We start from the raw sequence: 20154 nt of genomic DNA on the forward strand, positions 1-20154 counted from the left end.
TGTGTGTGCGTGTGTGTGTGTGTGAGTGTTTATAACCGAGGCAAACATTTGTGTTTATGTTGTACATTTTCTTCAATATGTATGCAGGCGGAAAGAACAATGCTATATGGATACCATACTATAGCAATCTGAATACTGAAGAATGTATGATGAAACACGTATAGTGTGTGTTTCTTATAGTTGATGTTAGCCTGTTTAAGACTTGTTATAATTATTATTTCCAGAACAGCTTACACTTTTATACCATGTTTTGCTGATTTCAAGTACAAATTGTTTTACTTTTCCTTGTGTCAGACAGTTCTGTCGTTTTTCTGGAATGTTTTGAACTTTCGATATATAGTTGCAAAAATATATCGTTAAAGGCTATAGATTTTTAGCTGGTTATGGCACAGTAAAACTTCAAGCGATATTGTTAAATGATGTATGCCAGAACCAGCTATACACCTATAGAATATTTTGGCTCCGTGGACTCGATTCTGAAACTAGGCAAATATCAGAGCAATATCAGGCTTTAAGGTTTTTACCTTATTTGGAATAGGCATAAAAAAAATATGTATTCACAATATTAGATAGAGGTATTGGCAATAAAACTGCTGTGTCGTTTTTTTTAATTCGACCCATTTTAAAGTAATAAGACTCCTGAAATATTTTCAAAATATGAATAGCTGGTCCTGGCACAAACCTTTCGATATGTTGCGCGAAGCTCGTGTTTCCATGTTAATGCATTTTTCTCCTTTTAAAACAACAACATATGATAACGGTTTTCGAGGCTCCATAACCTCAGATCCCCTTTCTAAATTCCAGTTTGTTTAGTTCTGCCCATTGTTTTCGTGTTTAGGGCAAACCCATTATTTCATCTGGGGACCATACGCCGCCTTTCATGGAATTATGTATCACTGAAGGTTCCATGTGCACCGCAGTAGGAACACATCAGCGGATGTCTCTAAATTGCTTTTTGTACTTTTAGCATGTGTAAATGTTGATATCTGCTCAACCCGTGGCTAGAGGGCGTGGACAGTAGCATGCATTTCCACTACCGTCCATGAACAGGCTCAATCAAACCGAGCCTGCAACATTTTCGTTTCTGTCGTGTTGGGCGTGCTGTGGAGTTTACGCTTTTCTATTTCATTGCCATCTTTCTTATGACCTGAATAATGTATTAAAGGTAATTTATGAGCAGAATATCAAACAATTAACGAAGCGTGCTATCGTATCTTGAAACTACAGACACTACAGCAACAGGGAATTTTAAGATACATGTATCCTGTATATTGCTTGTTTCGCAATTTCGCATAAATAAATAAGTTTATGTTTCAAAAGGCAGTCTGAAAGACAGCTATATCCCCCGCCTTTCTTATGGATAGTGATAGGGTTGATGATATTGAGTGGAACTATTAAATATTTGAGTTGTGACCTTGGCCTTAAGCTGGCAGGGGTGAATTATGAATTCTGCACATTGTCTTGATAAGGGGAATATTACAGACAAGTCATATTAAAACCCTTCAAGGGGTTTAGGAGATAAAGACCAGACATAAAATGGAAGGCTTAATCCTTTGACCTCGAGTTGTGGCGGTTCCAAGGCGGTGCCCCACTGTGTTCCTTTGTTTGTTCGTTTTGTCCTCTTGTGTAGGCTTTGTGTGTGTGCGCGTGTATGTGTGTGTGTTCCTTTGTTTGTTCGTTTTGTCCTCGTGTGTTGGCTTTGTGTGTGTGTGCGCGTGTGTGTGTGTGTGTTTGGGGTGCGCGTATTTGATATTTGTCTTTGTTTTTTTTGTGGCCTTGACCTTGTGCCAACATGGCCGGCACATAAGTTCTGCTATTCTTTTTCTTTTGTCTGAAAATCTCTGGTAATATTTTGTCCCTGTACTTCTATCAATGCTTCGAATAGTCGGGCGCACTGTCAACAGACAGCTCTTGTTATATATGAAGTCCATGTTTGCCAAATTGTTGTAATCAAAGGGCATGTGCAGCTCCTAAAAGAAAGATAACAATTAAGTAATGAAATAATCATTTCATCACTGCTTGTTTATGTGTTTTTTCTTCATTTTTCTTTTTCATCAATGTTCATTTAGCTTTATTTATTTATTTATTTATGTTTATAGCATACTCGACTTCACAAAACAGTTATTTCTGAAGAAAGTATGAGTATCTTACTACATTTTAAAGAAGAGCAAAACACATTTTGATTTCTGATTTGAAATTACATTAAAATACTCAAGTAAAATGATACTTTATTTAGCACACCTTGTCACCTTTTCGTTAAAGTCCGCTGGACACATTCATAAGATAAAATAATATAAAACTTTAAGGGTTAGGAATATCATCAAAACACAAAAATATTTGATAAACGAACAACATCTTTACCAATATTTTACCTGACCATTTCATGTTCTGCCGTACTGTCCCTTACGACGGATACTTAAAATATTCTGAAAAAGATGCCCCCCCCCCACACTCCCCGCCCCATTTGAAAATAAATGCCATTAACTTGTAAAGAAATAAAAATAAACAATTGCTGAAAACTGTGTTCCACCAAGTTATGTGAAATTTCAACACTCGTACGCTATTGCAAATGCATCAAAACGAACATATGTAACAGTTTTTTGAAAATGGGTTTTTAAAGGCGTTTGACTGCCCGGAAGTGGGTCCCCTTTAGGCAGCCCTTTTCCGGAACTCGATGTTTATATCAGTATACTGACACTTGTTTCGTAAAGTAATATACATCTTTTACATGCTGTTCACTTTTCATGTGAAACAACTCTTTCTTTCTATGATTTGGTGTTCAAACCTGGAAATCTAAGGCAATTTGCTGGCTTTTCTGCGAAATTGTCTCCCTTGATAATAGCTTATCGAGTGTACCGACGGCCTGTATTGATTAGCCGTTAGCGGTCAATTTACGCCTATTGAAATTTTGAAGAGAAAAAACTTTTAGCTCTTCAAATGACATCAAAAGCATTATATGACAATATTTATTAAGCTGTTGAAGTAATCTGCAATATTTACAATTTCTTTCAATATAATTTTTAATAAAATAAAATATGATCTTCTTTAAAATAAGTAACTAGTTTTGATCCCGAGTAACATTGATTTCTGTAGGAAATGACTGATTTTAAGCTTCACATGGTCTTTTCAAATGACATATTCTCATATTAATACTCATTTCACAACATTTATTAAGTTATTGAAGTAAACTAGAAAAGTTAATATTTCTGAGTTTATTTTAAGTTATTTTTATGTTTTCTTGCTTCCCTAAACGTTTGAATATCACTGACTTTACTAATCTGGAAGTCCGTTTTAGTACACGTGCACTAAGGTGCACTGATGACACCAGATGAACTGGGACAAGTCTCTGAATTAGATATCTAATTCCGTGTTTAATGTCATTACTTTGTGAGATTAATAAAAAAATGTTATTTTAAACTACATATTTAAACAAAAATGTTTCATTTTTAATTCATTTAATACTAATTTTCACTACTAGAATTTTTTATTACATGAAAACATAACAAAACATAAAGTTGATTAACATACTACATGCTCATAGTTTAACTTGAATATTTTACGTGTAAATGTAACACATCGACATTGAAAGTATTATTCGCATTAAAACATACATTTGCAGTTTACTGTTTTTTCGAGTTCCCTCTTTTTTCACTTAACAAGGTAATGGGCAAATATGAAAACATATTATTCCGTTGCAGTTATTGTAATTATTGCATATCTGTATATGATAAACCCAAGTCAAGCATCACATTCACATTCCCACCTTGCTCATACAAGACTAAAGTCAAATAATGCGTTTGACAAGCTGACACATTTCTGTATATTATCGTAACTTATTGGATTAGTGTCTGTTTGTCTGACATGCCCGCGGCTAGGGACAATTATTACGGTTCTTGTCTAAACACCTTTAAGTTAAAATGTAAATTATGGATATGAAGTTATAAATTTTGATAATCTATATTACCGTTCAAAATCAAAATTTACATCATTGCAAAGTTAAATGCATGTATATGCCACGGATCCATAATATTTAAAACTTTTTAAATTGAAAAGACACTTTTTTCAAGGAGACCCGAAATGCATATATATTTTGCCCTAAAAATATTTTTTAAAAACAAATACATATTTAAAAGTTACGCTGAGTAATGGTAATAACAGACTTCCCGACAATTTTGAAACAAATGCCAGATAATCATTCAAAATCACCAGTTTGAAGAAATTACAATGTTATGTACATCAGATATAAACATGTGCGTCGATCTAATTCCGTTAAAAGATGTTATTTTATATTATGTGTTTGAATAAAAATATTTAAATTATAAAAAATACTTCTTAATTCATTAACTTTAAATTTATAATTCACATATATCTTTGCCCTTAAAAGATATAATCAAAAGATTAAATACATATCTAAAAGTTACGCTGAGTAATGGGAATAACCTTCCCGACTCTCAATTTTGAAACAAAAACCCGATTATCATTCAAAATCACCAACTTGAAGAAATTACAATGTTATGTATACTGCAAAGAGCCTCAGACAAGGTATAAACTACGCTTGTGTCAAAAGTTTTATTCCATGTCGTTACAATACCCCTAATTAACAAAACCAGTGTATGTCAAGATTATCAAGATAAGAGAGATACTCGCGTTAAGATGGTATAAAGGGAAACAATCAATTTAAACAATTTGGCTTAAAAATCAAGGGACAATACTCTTCAAAACACGGTCTCATTTCTGGACATGATTTGATTTTTTCTCAAAACGTAAGGCCAATCGTTAATTGCCCTTTCGAAAAAAATACCAGATTTATAATCGGTATCTTTCTTCAAATCTGGATTGTATGTTTTGTTCCAATGGTAACATAAATTTAGTTCACGATATAACTATTTTCTACTGAAAAAGAAACGCTTTTAGCATAGCTACTAGTGTATCAATATCAAATGATTAATAACGGGGAAAAAGAAGTATTACAAATAAAACTGCCCAATATCTATTTCAAAATTTGCCGTGATATTAAACCTTGCAACAATCTTACCATGCTTACATGATTGCCGGTTAAACAAAGGTCAAGCTATGTGTATTCTAATGACGTGCAGACCGGCAGGAGAGCATTATGACGTCTATAATGACGTCGCGTGTCGTCCGGTTAATTAACATTCAGATATTAAATGATATCCAACAGTAAGAATAAAAGCAATCAATGGCTTATTGTGGTTCATCATCTGAATAACTTAATCATTAATAAAAAGTTAATGCTTTGATATAAAAACCACTCGGGCTAATGCCCTCGTGCGTGGTTCATTTCCTGCGCATGTGAACCCTGAGCCGTGACAAATCAGGCTATAAACAGCTCGAAGGCCTTGAATATTTGATGATAGCAAATTTTAGCTAAATTTGATAACTAAGCACTGTTCGACTTTGACTTTTATAAGAGATTTGCCCGACTTAGTCCTATACCTTTATAATTATCATTTAGGTGTGTAGACATATTTTACAAGAGAGAGAGAAAGAGAGAGAGAGAGAGAGAGAGAGAGGCGGGAATTCTGTCTTATTTTGTTTTTTATCATAAAATTAAAAAGAGTGGTGAAATAGGAAAGAAACCGTCTAATTGATTCCTTCCCATTATAAAATGTTAAAGGGCAAGATATTGAAAAGTCCCAGTAATCTGTCTCCAGAGTTATTAGTTTGATTGTTGTTGTTGTTGTTTTCGGACCTAGCACCATCACAAAGAGTAACTTGTGTTTCCTCATCACTGAAAACGTCAGAATGTTAAACAAAACCATTTGAAGACACACGATGGCATCCCCGTAGCAAATCTATGATCACTTTATGCTTGCAAATAGGCGGCATCTTCGTTTCTTCTCTGAACGTTCAATCCTATAGTACATTCCTTTTGCAGCTGATATTATTAAAGTATCAATGTTCCTTTACAAGAATTTTGTATGCTTTTATTATCCTAAGAAACTTTTCATGAGCCTTTTCATCATCCTGTATAAAGAAATCAAAGTTTGTGACCTTACCTTGACATTAGGTGTTTTTTACTAAAACACGACTCGATCCTTAAAAGATTTAACAAAGCTTTACATTTATACTTAATCTGTCGAAAAACATGAAATGGTGAATCTCCATTAAGACATGATTTATATCAGAAATAAAATATTGTATTTAAAATATTGTTTTTAAAATAAACAGTTATTTTAATAAATTTCGATTTCAGTAAGAGACACAAAACTATAACTTTGAAGAATCAACTACCGGTCTCTTATCAGGATGCATCACTGTACTCAATCGCCGAAATGCTTTCTTGATTTCAGTTTTGCTGGCATCTTTAGACACATGAAGTAAATCGTGGTAGTCTTTCGGCCCACATACTTTACAATCTGCGAAAACAAATTTTCAGATAAAGTGTACACTTGTCAAGGATTAGTTTTGCAGTTGAAATGAAGACTGTAAAACGAAAATGATATTTTAGTGTCTGAAGACATTGATTGTATCTTTGTCCATATGATACAGTGCTTTAGGGTATAGCGGATAGCTAACTAATTTTTCCTGCATTTCAATTTAAAGAAATGAAGTTCTGTATATCAGACAGAAAACAGCTATTCTTTTTAAAACATTCAGCTTTCAATAGAAATCCGTGTGTTTTTTCTCTCCATGCCATTGTTAACTTATGCGCTGATTTAGGGTGAACAGGATAGCTTTGATCATTTTTTTCCATTATTAGTTTAAAATCCACATCTAAACAAACTTCCCAAGATTTTTTACCATAAATCAGAATAAGTATGTATTCTCTTGTCAAATACATTCAGATTTTTAAATTTTTATCAAATTGTTTTCATTGTTTTTTACATACACACTGATTTAGTCGGTAAAGGTTCGATTTTCATTTGATGACATAAGAAATATAACACAACAAGCAAACATTTAAAATGTATGTCAGAATGTCTGTCTGCATGCCAGTAAAAGAATAATATGAAAATTTGTACAATAACTCAGGTCTAAATACAAAATTTATCAACCTATCCTCCATTCCCTAAAATCCGCTATACCCTAAAGCACTGTATGTATTCGGATTTAGACTAATACGTAAAAATACTACGTGAAGGAAGATATGATATTTTTATTAAGTTAACCATCAAAGCATTGTTTTTATGTTTGGTACGTTTCTACTGTCTTCTAATAAATATCTTGGGTTTTTTAACGTGTTTTGGGTTTCTATATCAGCTCGCTGTTGACTTTGGTGTGAATTTTGTATCACTTTTTGTTATCCTGAGGAATGAAAACAAAACTTTACTAAGTCATCATTGTTTCCCTCAACATTGTAGGGTCGAGCTTAATCAGGATCAAATTCATGCATTTGTTATGAATAAAGTTGATTTTCGCAAACTTTGCAAGGAATGGCCGCTGTATGAAACACTTACACAACATCTTCTGGTTTATTTTAGCTTTGACAGCTCGTCATTTGTAACATCATAAGCAGCTGATATTTCAAAGTTGGATTCTAAATGCTTTAGCTCAAAAATTAGCTTATAGTAACGTTTGCTTGGATTTCCAGACAGCCGTACTTTAGATAACTTTACAATAATTCATATGTAAAATAACTTGAAAAAAAAAACGTGTTGATTTTTCTTCAATAAAATAATTTTTACGATCCTTATTTTTGCAAGAAAAATTAAGTTTCATAAAGAGAAATGCAACCAGTTTTACAGTCTAAAACAAGAAAATCCACCATAAATTATCTCTCTGGCCTCTGTTTGCTCCTCCGAACAGCCCCTTCCTACAGCATATCAGTTCCACACACTTCATACTGTTTCGTCAGCTATACAATATGACTAGCATTTACCAAGACATGGGTGAAAAATGGGCGAATGGGAAGGCAGACTGACACACGAACAACATTAATCTATATGCCCCCACTTTCCGCAGTGTTATGGGATATACACTGAAATATTTACTATGTTGGAGCCCAGAAACCAGAAGAAAAGAAGTACTTCCAATTACATATTAATGAACGATTTTTGGGAGGGGCGAGGGGAGGTTTAAGTTACATTGACAAAACTTAGGCTATATGACGACATTCCAGGGGATGACCTTAAGAGGAATTTCAGTCACGGACGGTCTACCTGTATGCCAATTTTACCACTTGAAAGAATTCCACATACATTGCAGGGTTTTGATTCAAACAAATTATACTTTTTATGAAAAGATTGCTTATTGGCTTGGCAGATTTTTCTACAATTTTGCTAACAGTTCCGACCAGTAGTTATTTTTATGACTGAGGATATAATTTTCATCAAAAGTGACCCTCTATTTAGTGTTAGTGCAAAATATTCAATTTTTGCATATAATTCAAAACTTCAAAAAAGCACATTTACAAACGATTTGCTTTTCATGATAGAATTTACAGTAAAACATTTTGAAAGGACTACTTATTAAATGAATGATGTTTAAACAAAGTTATTCTATATAACATTGTATTTAATATTGAAATTATTCCAGATTTATTAATACACTTAATCACTTTTACCTTACACATTCACATTTTTGAAAATATCAACATTGTGATTGCGATGTTCTTTTATAGAGTTTGAGTTTGTGCCTAAAAACCCGCTATTTTATTTGAATGTTTCGTAAGTGATAAAACTTTTAGATACGCAGGTGTGAAAACTTATGATGGACGTCTTCTTTGTTTCTAAATAATCTTTTTGATATTGCTTCCAAAGTTCATATTTCATTAACCTTGCATAAAACTCATTACGAACCAGAAACCTTCATTGATACTAAAATTCTTTGCTGAACCTTACAACTGTAACTTATATTAAGATATGTCCTTATATCGCAAACATGGAAGTTAAATCTGATAAAACTGAAGTTCTAGTTTTTAGCAAGAAACGAAAGAATTTCATTTTTAATGGCAGACACATTTGACTATGACTGTTTGATTCTTTGTTAGGGTGAGTGCTTTTCTTTTCTCATTATTGCATTATATGAGATAAATTACAGACAAATGTATATTTTGTTTCTTTTATCTAAGACTGCAAGTAACAAATATATAATTAAAGTATTATGTAAATCGGTTTTCATGCAGATATATATCACTTCATTTGATAATATATGAACGCATAAAACAACACAGTGTACTAATATTTCATATTAACAAGATTGGACTGTATATTTACCCTCGCATCTACTCCCGTCATAGCCTTCTCTGCAAGCGCACCAATAAGTGTTGAGTCCATCTACACAAACACTTCCATAAAAACAAGGACTCGTTTCACACTCATCAATTTCTACAGCAAATTAGTAATATTTCATTTATGCGTGATTCCTTTTTTTCTAAAAGAACTTCATATACTAGACAATAAAGGTACTATAGAATAAAATCTAAAACTAACTTGAAATATGTTGCTAGGCAAAAGAATCTTTAAACTTGTAATATGATCCCAGAAGTAATCATAATGAACCATACTGGTAACATACAATATGAAATGTCAGTGAAGCAAAGAACAGCACATTAAAACGTTCTAAAGAAAGAACAGCCACGTGGCTTTTTACAATTCCTGATAGAGGACAGCAGCTGCTGTACTTTATAATAAAAAGAATCTGTTTTACTATAGTTTTAGATACCTGTTCAGTGTCTGGTAGAGTGATATTGATGCATAATAGTAATAGGAATATATTTAACCTCACCGTCGTAAAAAGCAAGGGTGAATATCCAACAGGGAAAGCTAGGTTGCATAAATGTAGCCTGCCCAAACAGCAACTTACAGCACAAATAAACCAGAAACACCTACCTATTTCACATCGGTCTCCCTTGTACCCAGCGTTACACTTACATGTATACCCATTAATTCCGTCTATACATTTAGATTTTCTGAAGCAGGGATTTGAAGAGCATTCGTCAATATCTGAAGACAGATTCATAAACATTGAGAATCATGGATAACATGGGATTCTCTGGTCAATGAATTCACAATTAGCTTAAGTTAACACAATTGTTTGACATAGTTCTTCAAAGTCCAATAATATTTTTTACATTATGGTATTCTTCGTTGTTTTCTTTAACATACTGGACGTAAATTGGTATGTCTGCAACCGCTTAAATAAGTAGGTTGAACCGATTTAAATCTTTGAGTCAGACACTTGTTTTTTAATGTTTTATGGAAGATTTATCAGAACGTCATAAACGGTAGTCACAACACACTTAGTATAGTTGCTGTTGTGTCGAGCTTCATTAAATTGTAGAGACAACAATATAAGAACCTTTTAACAAAAGTGAGGTGTGTTTCTCGTTCGTTATGTCTCGTACCTAAAGTTTCATGAAATTACCACCAGCGGTCTCAGATTTATTCCCTCTAAAATTGTTTTAAATTGTAAAAAAAAATGAGCAAAGTCACTGCATTATTTGTCGGACAATAGTGTGTAACAGTATGTACAAAACAGGAATCAGACAGAGTTATCATTCATATGCTCTACTCTCCTTTTTTATTTCTTACTGCGTTTCTTAGAATAGCCGAAAGTTTCTTATTTTTCCGGCCCGTCGTATTATGATAGGAATTTTCTTATAGAAAAATAAAAAGACCGAAGCCTTGGCGAATGAGCAAACGGAAATGCATTGCCAAACTGAGAGTCAGATGTTGCAGTTTATAAAGGCAACTATTTCTAAATGAAGTTGTTTCCTTTTTACGTAATTGGTCGATGGTATACAAATATAAAGTACTTCGCAGATATTTCAGTTCCAATTATGCTGAACATTAGCATAATACTTTGCACAAAGCTAACCTTGTGAAGAAATTAATCTAGCGGATGATTTTCTTTGTGTGTGTGGGGGGGGGGCGGAGGGGAGGGGGTTCTGGTTAGAGCCTCTTGGCTACGTTATAACAGTTCAGCTTACCTCACACGACATGATTTTTACTGGCATTTACATGCGTCCTAAGTAAGAATTTATATAACAATAGGTTATTATTATGCTCATCTTTCAACAACTTAATAACTGAATGGAAACATTTAAGGACATATTCTAATATAAATAAGCGTGTATATTTTACTTCTTTCCAACACGCCTAATTAATGCGTTCTTTGAAGAAGCAACATTCATTTCCCGAGTTTTACATATTCAAGAGATTTTATATATTTAATCATATCTATAAATGTTGCAGCAATATTTACTTGTTTGACAGCTACGTCCTGTGAAACCAGTACTACAGTGACACCTGTATCCATGAGCAATATCTTCACATGCGCCCCCGTTAAGGCACGGGTTTGAAGAGCATTTAGTCTTGACTGAAGGGAAATGTGATACGAAGTAAGGCTGTTGTAATAAACTTATAAGCATTTTTGTATTTCATTGATATTATACAGGTATTGGAAGAAAATATATTGATGAAAACAGTATCATTGCTAAACACCTAGCTCGTAACTTTCTACCGGTCAGTGGCATCGATAGGGTGAACCGGTTATACAAAGTATGCAACTAAAGTGTGATTGAAACAGTCCTAAATATATATGTCTTTTAAATAAATATTTTTTGGCTGTGTACTGTTTTATAATTATTTGGGGATATATTTATATATGTCAGCCATTGACATAAATGTTTGTTTGTATATGGCTAAGGCATGCAATATGCTGATTTCCAGTAAATATTTGTTTAAGTTTGTATGCAGTTAATTCCTGTCTATATTTACTTTCCAATCAAACAAAGAACGCTGAAGGATTGATGTTATTAAAGGATTATTTTGTGTTTTTCTGGGTTTTATGTATGTATAACATTTGAAATATCCCATGCACATTTTAATAAAGCGCGAGCAATAATTATGCAAATGTTACACATGCATAAAACCCAGATAAATAGACATCTGGGGCCGTATTCATAAACAATCTTAAGTATAAGTTTAAGATATTGATTATTTACTTAAGTATTACTTAGGTAAGAAATTTATTTTACTTAAGTATATTTGTTATTCATAAAAAAACTTAATAAGTAATTCTTGGCTTTTATTGTGGACGAAAACATTAAAAAAATCATTAATTTCAGACAGATACAACATGCACAATTATGTTTATTTAAAAGTGCTTTTATCTGAAAAACAACACTTTAATCGTACACACGGCGCCATTTTGTTTTCTGACTTAAGTCATTTCTTACGTATCTTAAGTTTAAGCTGTTTTATTAATAAGACTTAAGTTTTTACTTAGACTTAAGCCGAAATCACCACAAACTTAAGTAAAATCTTAAACTTAAGTCAAAACTTATACTTAAGATGCTTTATGAATACGGCCCCAGTCCTATAATAAAATCACTATTTGGGATAAAAACAATACGTGATTCATTAGGTACCTTCACATCTCTGCCCGGTATACCCCTCCGTGCAAGCACACCAGTAAATATTGATACCATCAACACATTTTCCACCATTCATACAGGGATTCGAGAAGCATTCGTCAATATCTAATTAATAACATTAGTGAAAGATAAGTACATGAGACTGTGTTGTAATGAATAAAAATAAAACCTGTAACAGATTATTGTTACAGCTCATCCGTGCGTTTGTGGAATTTACCAATAATTGATGCAGAGGTGTATGTGTTTTGTCACTTATCTGTATAAGAACACAAAGTTTAAGGTCAATTTTACTTGATTCGTGTTATCAAAAGTTCCATATACATTTCAAAATAAGTTCTCAATTATTGCGTAACAGAGTGGTGAAAGGCTGAGGCTGAATCACATCTCAGCTCTGCGGGTTCAAGTCCACCCCGGTCGGTCGTATGTACGTAGAAGCCATCCAGGCCGGCGGATGTATCACTGTATCCGTCCTTGCCCTTGCCAGAAAGAATTCCCAGAAGGACAGCCTGGGTTTTCTTTTGCAATGAAAACGGCTAGAAAGTCAACATAAGACCTCAATTATGTAAGAGTGATAACAGTACAGTAGTAGTTTTCTTTTCCCTTTTCCGTAAGTCGAAGATTCAAGTATATGCATATGTAGTTTTCTTACAAACCTATGTGACAGTTTCTGCCAATATACCCGTCTTTACATTCACATGAGTACCCATTTACTTCATCTATACATGAGGAATGTTTAAAACATGGGTTTGAAGCACACTCATCTATGTCTTGATTGAAAAAAAAAAGAGATAAATACATTGAGCAAATCTACCACCTGGGATTTTAGTGTAGTTACTGTTTAAAATAATTCAGCTGAAATTTCTATGGTATATTAAGACATTTTCTTTGCATGTTATTTAGATAAATATCATAAAACACAGAAGTAATTCAATAAATAACCTGTAGGTGTTCAATACCTCGTAGACACTGTCTGCATATATAACAACTACATTGAACGTAGGTCATTGAACGACGGATAGCTCAGTGGTTTGCACACTGGCCTTCCAATCCTGAGGTCGGGGTTCGATCCCTGGCAGCTACTCGGGAATTTTCAGAAACGCTTATCAGTGTTTCCCACCCAACTAGAGGTGTACTGGTCAGGAACCCAGGCAATCCTTGTGTGTATCAGTGCTATACACTGAGCACGTTAAAGAACCAGGCTGTCTATTCGAAACGAGCTAGGCTAAGTTAGCCGGATAAGCCTGTATCTGATTTCTGATCTCTCTGTCGTGGGGGCTTTGTCTCACTCTGTCCCTCTGGTCAGATCGCTCTGTGTCTGTACTAGTAGAGGATGAATTATGCGCCCTATGTGGCTGCATTTGAACTATGTAAAGCGCCTTGGGCGCTATATAAATCTGGTAAAATTTAATGTACAACGCCAGTGAATATACTATGTGTAAAATTAGGCGTTTAATCAAATAAAGCAGTTTCAGTTTCAGTTTTTTAGGTCAAGAATTTTTTGAACCGTAAATACTTCTAACCTGTCTATATTTTCAATATTCTAAATATTCTCCACATAATGGTGTTATTCCTGTGAAAGAAGACAACAACCAATGGACCTATCAAAAATGGACAATTACTGATTATAATATGTAAAATGCACACTAAATTCTTGCTTCTTGCATCGTTGACAGATTTTCAATATGATCGCTAATGACATCCTTTTTCGCAGCAAACTTTTTAACCCAGAAGTTTTCGATTGAAATAGTACCGAGTTAAAAATTCGACTACCCTTACAGAATTAAAAGTACACTAGGCTGCATCGGCTCTTTGAAATAAAAAGATTTCACACATTTGTACCTGTTTCGCACGTTATCCCTGTGAAACCTTCCTCGCAAACACAAGTAAATCCATTGCTAGTGTCTACACATGTTGCATCGTTGAGGCACGGTTCTGACGCACATCCAACACGGTCTTAAATATACAGCTAGGAAGATGACAAATCAATACCAATCTTAGAAAAATCCAGAATACTAAAAATTAACTTATGAACGCCAGTTTAAATATACATGTATAATATTTTGTTTTAGGAACACATGGTAAATTACAATAGCTAAAAGCAGAAGGCAATAAATGTAACTTCTGTACGTGTTTTATTTGTGGAGAATATTTAATGAACATTAAACATATTTCATCATATCAACAGGATTAAATGATATACATAATAGCGCATATATAACAATGTAACGTTTGACCATTTATAAACCTTATAAAATTCAGTAAAAAATTTGGTTTTATATAAATACAAACTCAGATTTCCATTTCCGGATGTTGACTAAATAAAGGCTTGAAGCTACAATCAGACACTTATACATTTTTTCAATTTGATTGTTATCAGGTGTATTTAGAAGAGTTAAAGTCTGAAATCCGCTGCTGGTCCATTTTCAAAGCGTTCAAATATCTGTTAAAGACAAACGAACGGTAGTTTGATCTTTTAAAGTATTATTTAACCATGACTGAGGCAAACGCATAACTACCCAAAATGCGCGCGTGTGTGTGTTTGGATTTAATGTCTTTTTCAACAACTTTTAAGTCATATAAACGATAGTGTTAACTTGTAGCAGTATGCACAATGACCTATTAATAGTACTGCATTGCTGGTATATCACGCCTTAATCACAATACATGATACCCCACTAAGTCACATTTTACAGAAACAAGGCTGACCAGTCTTAGTACCAAATTCTCCAAATGCAGAGCGCCAAGCGAAGAAGCTACTATAGACTATAGTACTAATTTTAACGTCTTTGGTATGTAGCGGCCAGGGCGCGAACCCATGACATCCCGCTCTCGGAGCGGACGCTCTTCCACTAGACTACCGAGGCGGTTCTACCCAAAATGAGTTTTACAACGTAAACTTAAGATGTTAATCTATATATTAAATAGTTAATTTCAGTGATTTTGTGTGCAAGTTGATGTTTTGTTTTCTTTTAAATTTATGTCAAAATCTGGATATAAAAGAAGATATTTTCTATTATGGAATTATTACTACGTAAAATTGTAAAATTGTTTGAGTTCTTTAAGTTATCGATTTAAATTGCAATTACCTTGCACATACCTTCACACATTTCTCCCGTAAAACCTATTTTACAAGCACACCAGTATATATTAATACCATCTACGCATTTACCACCATTTTTACATGGATTTGAGGCACACTCGTCAATGTCTGAAAACAAAATAGAATGGAAAATTGTACACAAAAGATTCTGGAGTACCCTTTTACAAGGGAGGAACACACAGAGATTCGAGGCACATTCATCAATTTCTAGGGAAAACATTCTAATTCAAGGCCTAAAAGAAAATTTGTTTGGCGAGAAGTGATTAACAAATTTTTGGTCCAGATTTTAGTCAACGTAAAACTTACATATAATATTATGTTTAGTGGAAAGAGACGAATCACATGTCATGTACAATGTATGCAGTGTAAAGAATTGTTTGTCATTATACTTTTTTACCCAAACGTGTTCAGCGTGTTAAAATCATTATTCTGTTCGTTTGCAGTCACTATTATAAAGCCTCGACGACACAAAGATGCATTTGGTAAAACTGTTGCGAATGCATTCTAATGTGAACACTACAAATGCGCCTTTAATTAGTGAAACATTATGCAAGTCATTATAATATCTATATATTATTTTCTAGCGATAGTTTGAAAGTTTTCGATCAATAAAATAAGGTTCGTCAGGAAAAATCATTAGTTTTATTTTTATCAACACTGTCATGAAGATAATAACATTCTTGCTATATTCGATGCGTTAACATTCTTGCTATATTCGATGCGTTACTTAGCTGTATATAAAATCACCTGTTTTGCATGTCCTCCCAGTATAACCATTATTGCATATACATTTATAAGTATTGGTATAATTTATACATGTCGCATGTTTCCGGCACGGGTTTGGGGCACAGTGGTCAACATCTGGTAAAGAAATATTGTTTTACAAAATGATAAAAAATAACGTTCGTCAGAACTGAAATAAAACATTTTTATGAGGATGCCACTGTGTAAATTACACATTAAACTTATAATATTAATATTAATAATAATAATAATAATTTATTTCGGCATATCTGCAGTTTTATATCACAGACATTAGGTAAAAACAGTAAAAGCAATAAAATTCAGTTTTATCATGAAGCGCAGTGTTGTTGTTTTTTTCAAAAACACACAAGAAGAGGAACCATGTGAAACGCACTCACACCAAGGATAACACACAAAAAAGAGAAACCCTCTTATTCCCATTGTGGTCCTTGACATAGCGAGACATGAAATTAATACACCTAAAAAGCTGAAAGACTGTTTCTTGATGAGGTTTAAATATAGATTTTCAACTGAGTTTTGAATGAATTTAGACGGGTTATGTTCCTGAGAATGTAGGAAGGCTGTTCCATAGGCTGCATCCTACATAAGAAAAGAACTTCTTGCCAAAGGATCCTACCTAAGGTACAGCAAAACATGGATCCATCATTACTAAATCTTGTGTTGTATGAATGTAGAGTCTTGAGTAACAAAATGTTACTATTCAGGTGCTAGACCATTCTTGATTTTAAAAACATGAAAAAGGAATATTTGCTCCACTCTTCTGTCAACTGGTAACAAGTTTAGTGACTTAAAGTGTTCAGCATCAATATGTCTTCTGTGTTTAAGATTAAAAAGAAACATGATTTTTTTTTATTTTGGGTACCCTGAAGTTTACTTTTCAGTTGTTTTGTTTACCTATTGTACCAGAAAAAAACAAGCGTAGTCAAAGCGACACTGAAAAGGAGATGTTACTATTAGCTTTTTTAGTTTGTTCTGTAAGAAAGTTGCGCTAAGAAATTTTAGTCGGGCATTGACTTTTGATAGTATTGATTGCCATATATTTACAAGTTAAGGTTTGGTCAAGGGGTACTCGACTGAAGATGTTGATTGAATAGATGTTCCATTACAGGATATAGGATACTTTCAGAGGCGGGGTTTTATACCGGTATTTCAACTTAGGTTTGGAGCAACAGATTATAGATTCTGTTTTACCAAGATGTAACGAATGTTTGTTATCAACAAGCCACGAATTTACTAACTGAAGATCTTCATTTAATTCTTTTTCAACAGTTGACCTACTTTTGTGTGCAACTAGAATTGCTGAATCGTCAGCATATAAAAGTAGCTTGTTCTTTACAACAGCCGTCAAATAATTAATGTAGATCAAAAATAATAGGGGACCCAATGTAGATCCTTATGGCACGCCACAGGTAACCACAGTTGCTTCCTATTAGATAAATATGAATTAAACCAATGAATGATGTCTTTTCCAAGACCAATAGCTTCAAGTTTTAATGCAAGTATGGAATGATCCACAGTATCGAATGCCTTCTCTTTAGGTCAAGTAACACCATACCAACAATGTGACCTTTATCAATTTGAAATCGTATGTAATCTTATAAGTGTATAAGACATGTATCAGTAGAAAAACCTTTTCTGAATTCAGATTGAAAATTATACAGTAAATTGTTATTGTTTTTAGGTAAGATTCAACTTGATCATAAACTACTCTTTCAAATATTTTAGAGAGAACATAACAGAATAGATACTGGAACAAGACCTTGCATCAATGACAAATTTATGACATGGATCAGTATATCACCAATTAAAGAAGAACTGTCTACAATAAATCGAGCAGGGATGCCATCGAAACCAGTACCTATATTAATGCTAAGTTTATTCAAATATTTTAGCACTTTGTTTTCTGATACAAGACAAAATATAAGTAGCACTCGAACATAAATTTTTAAAAAGTCAAAATGTCATTAAAGAAAATTCATATGCAGTTGCTATGGACTGATAATATTATGAACCCTTTCAAAATTAAGCAAATTTTCTGTTAAATATATATGTAGGCTGAATAAAATATAATCAGTTAATAAATCGCACTATCGAACGTGTGTAGTCACTCGATGAATAAATATATATAAATATAACAAAAGATAAAGCAATGACTCTGTAGAAAGAAACATATACCCGCTTTTACGAATGAACACAACGAAAAGATGAGTAGAGTTCGGACAATTTTCTCCAGCATCATATTCAGTCGTCGTACAATGGCCATTCCTGCGTAATATAATTAAATAAACAGTTACTTCCTCTCCTCTAATATTCAGTCGTCATATATTTCCTTAAACGGACAGCAATCCTACGTAATATAATTGCACAGACAGTTAGTTCGTCTCAACGTCTGTACGGTAATTACATAACGTTTATGATACAATTAAATGTTACCCGAAATTGCGTACACTCAATGACTTTTAATTGATTTATAACAGAACAATCACTACATTGATCAACAGCATTCAATAGATTTTGTGTTAACTGTATAAATGGCGGTGATCGCAATAATAATGTATAGGAAAACGAAACAAGAAGAAAAATTAGTAGCCATCTGTTTATAGCTTTATGCAAATATCAAATTTCATGTCATGTGAAATGTCATGGTTGAAAAACAAATTGTATCTTTTCAGACACATGCTTGCAATAGGGTACAGACTGAGAGTGTGCATTTAAATGAAAGGTTTAAATAGAAACTATGCCATGTTTTCCGATCTCTACACCTTGCTATATGAGAGATAAAAAGTCATAGTAAAATAGACACTACATGGAACTGTAAAAAGCAGCCGTCATCGAACACTCACGTTTAAAGATAATATTTTTAAAAAATGTTGCAAATCACAATAAAAGTCATTCTAGTAGACTAAATGTTTAAAAAAACACAATTGTTTAGACATTCATACGTGTATAAATGTTTATTGAAAAAAAATACATTTTTTCTGTAATGTTGTCAAAAACACATGTAATATTTCATAACCAAAAGACATGTCGTTATATGATTTAACTTAGAATACCAATATGCAACTTACCTTAACAGTTCGGGCAAACAATTTACTCAGTTACTAACAAACAGTAGAAGGCCTGTATGTTTTTTACTGTAATACCTATTACCTCTACAGAATAACGAAGTAAAAAATTCTAAATGCCAAAAAAAATCTTATGAAAACCATTTATAACTATAGAATTTCAAAGTAGTTCTTCAGTATGACTATAATACCCGATCTTCCATAAATGCAATCTGACTACTTAGGAACACGGTTTTAATCCTTTGTGGGATTTACAAAATGGCTAATAGCTATTTTGAGATTCAAATTGATCAAAATAAATATTATGCATGACTGAATTATATGCATGTATAACTTAAGGCTTTGCAACGATTAGCATAATATTGGAAAATATCGTGTGTAAAAGTTGCAAAGATTAACAACTTTCAGTCTATTAGATAGAAACTAGAGTTTACATTTTCTAGCCCTTTGGTTTCATTAAGTGCATTCCATGTTTGGTGATATAGCGCATTTCATTACCACCAGGCTGCTATAGTTTTGATTGGTGGTTTTCTACACTTTATATGTCTCAAAACGATTTGCGAATAGTATTTATTTACAGTTTTAAAAATGACTGCTGTGGTAAGACTTGACGCCAAACGGAGGAAATACGAATCCTGTCCCTTAGGCCAGCATTTGTTTTATTTTCTGTTTAACGGGAATGCCGCTTCAACTTTTTGATAAAACAAAATAAAAATAAAAGTCGGTTACAGTGTTTTTATTGTCATTTTACCCGCCGACCGTCTATCTTTGCTACTGCCAAAAATAAAACAAAATACGCTATGGTTGACGTATTTTGTTTGATCAAGGTCAGTAAATGCATGAACAAGAGTGCCAGACTGTCACAAAATACGCCCGTCCAA

The 20154-nt window shown here is 33.2% G+C and overlaps 1 protein-coding gene across 8 annotated transcripts; it reads right to left on the reverse strand.

Annotated features, from left to right (window-relative positions):
• Positions 1-2464: 2464 nt before the first annotated feature.
• LOC123552253 (fibropellin-3-like) lies at positions 2465-19522 on the reverse strand. 8 transcript variants are annotated; one of them, XM_053541753.1, is made up of 12 exons: positions 19465-19521; positions 18384-18473; positions 16191-16304; positions 15441-15551; positions 14183-14296; positions 12997-13110; positions 12338-12448; positions 11170-11283; positions 9795-9908; positions 9180-9290; positions 6256-6380; positions 2465-5988 (listed from the first exon to the last, which is right to left on the reverse strand). In XM_053541753.1, exons 2-12 carry the CDS (start codon positions 18469-18471, stop codon positions 5917-5919), a joined length of 1188 nt encoding a protein of 395 aa, XP_053397728.1. In that variant the 5' UTR covers positions 18472-18473; positions 19465-19521; the 3' UTR covers positions 2465-5916. The 8 variants fall into 8 exon arrangements, with proteins under 8 accessions (XP_053397728.1, XP_053397726.1, XP_053397731.1 ...); XM_053541751.1 differs by having other exon boundaries at positions 19277-19519; XM_053541756.1 differs by lacking the exon at positions 11170-11283 and having other exon boundaries at positions 19277-19522.
• Positions 19523-20154: the final 632 nt, after the last annotated feature.

This window comes from Mercenaria mercenaria, chromosome 4, assembly GCF_021730395.1.
Source record: "Mercenaria mercenaria strain notata chromosome 4, MADL_Memer_1, whole genome shotgun sequence".
NCBI lineage: Eukaryota > Metazoa > Mollusca > Bivalvia > Venerida > Veneridae > Mercenaria > Mercenaria mercenaria.

Excerpts from the sequence above, each read along its gene's own strand:
- LOC123552253 (XM_053541753.1), bottom strand. The coding sequence starts at position 18,471 with ATGGCCATTGTACGACGACTGAATATGATGCTGGAGAAAATTGTCCGA. Across the intron at positions 14,297-15,440 it reads TACGGGAGAAATGTGTGAAG|ACCGTGTTGGATGTGCGTCA; the intron begins GTATGTGCAAGG and ends TGTATATTTAAG. Across the intron at positions 6,381-9,179 it reads TGACGGGAGTAGATGCGAGG|ATTGTAAAGTATGTGGGCCG; the intron begins GTAAATATACAG and ends TTGTTTTCGCAG.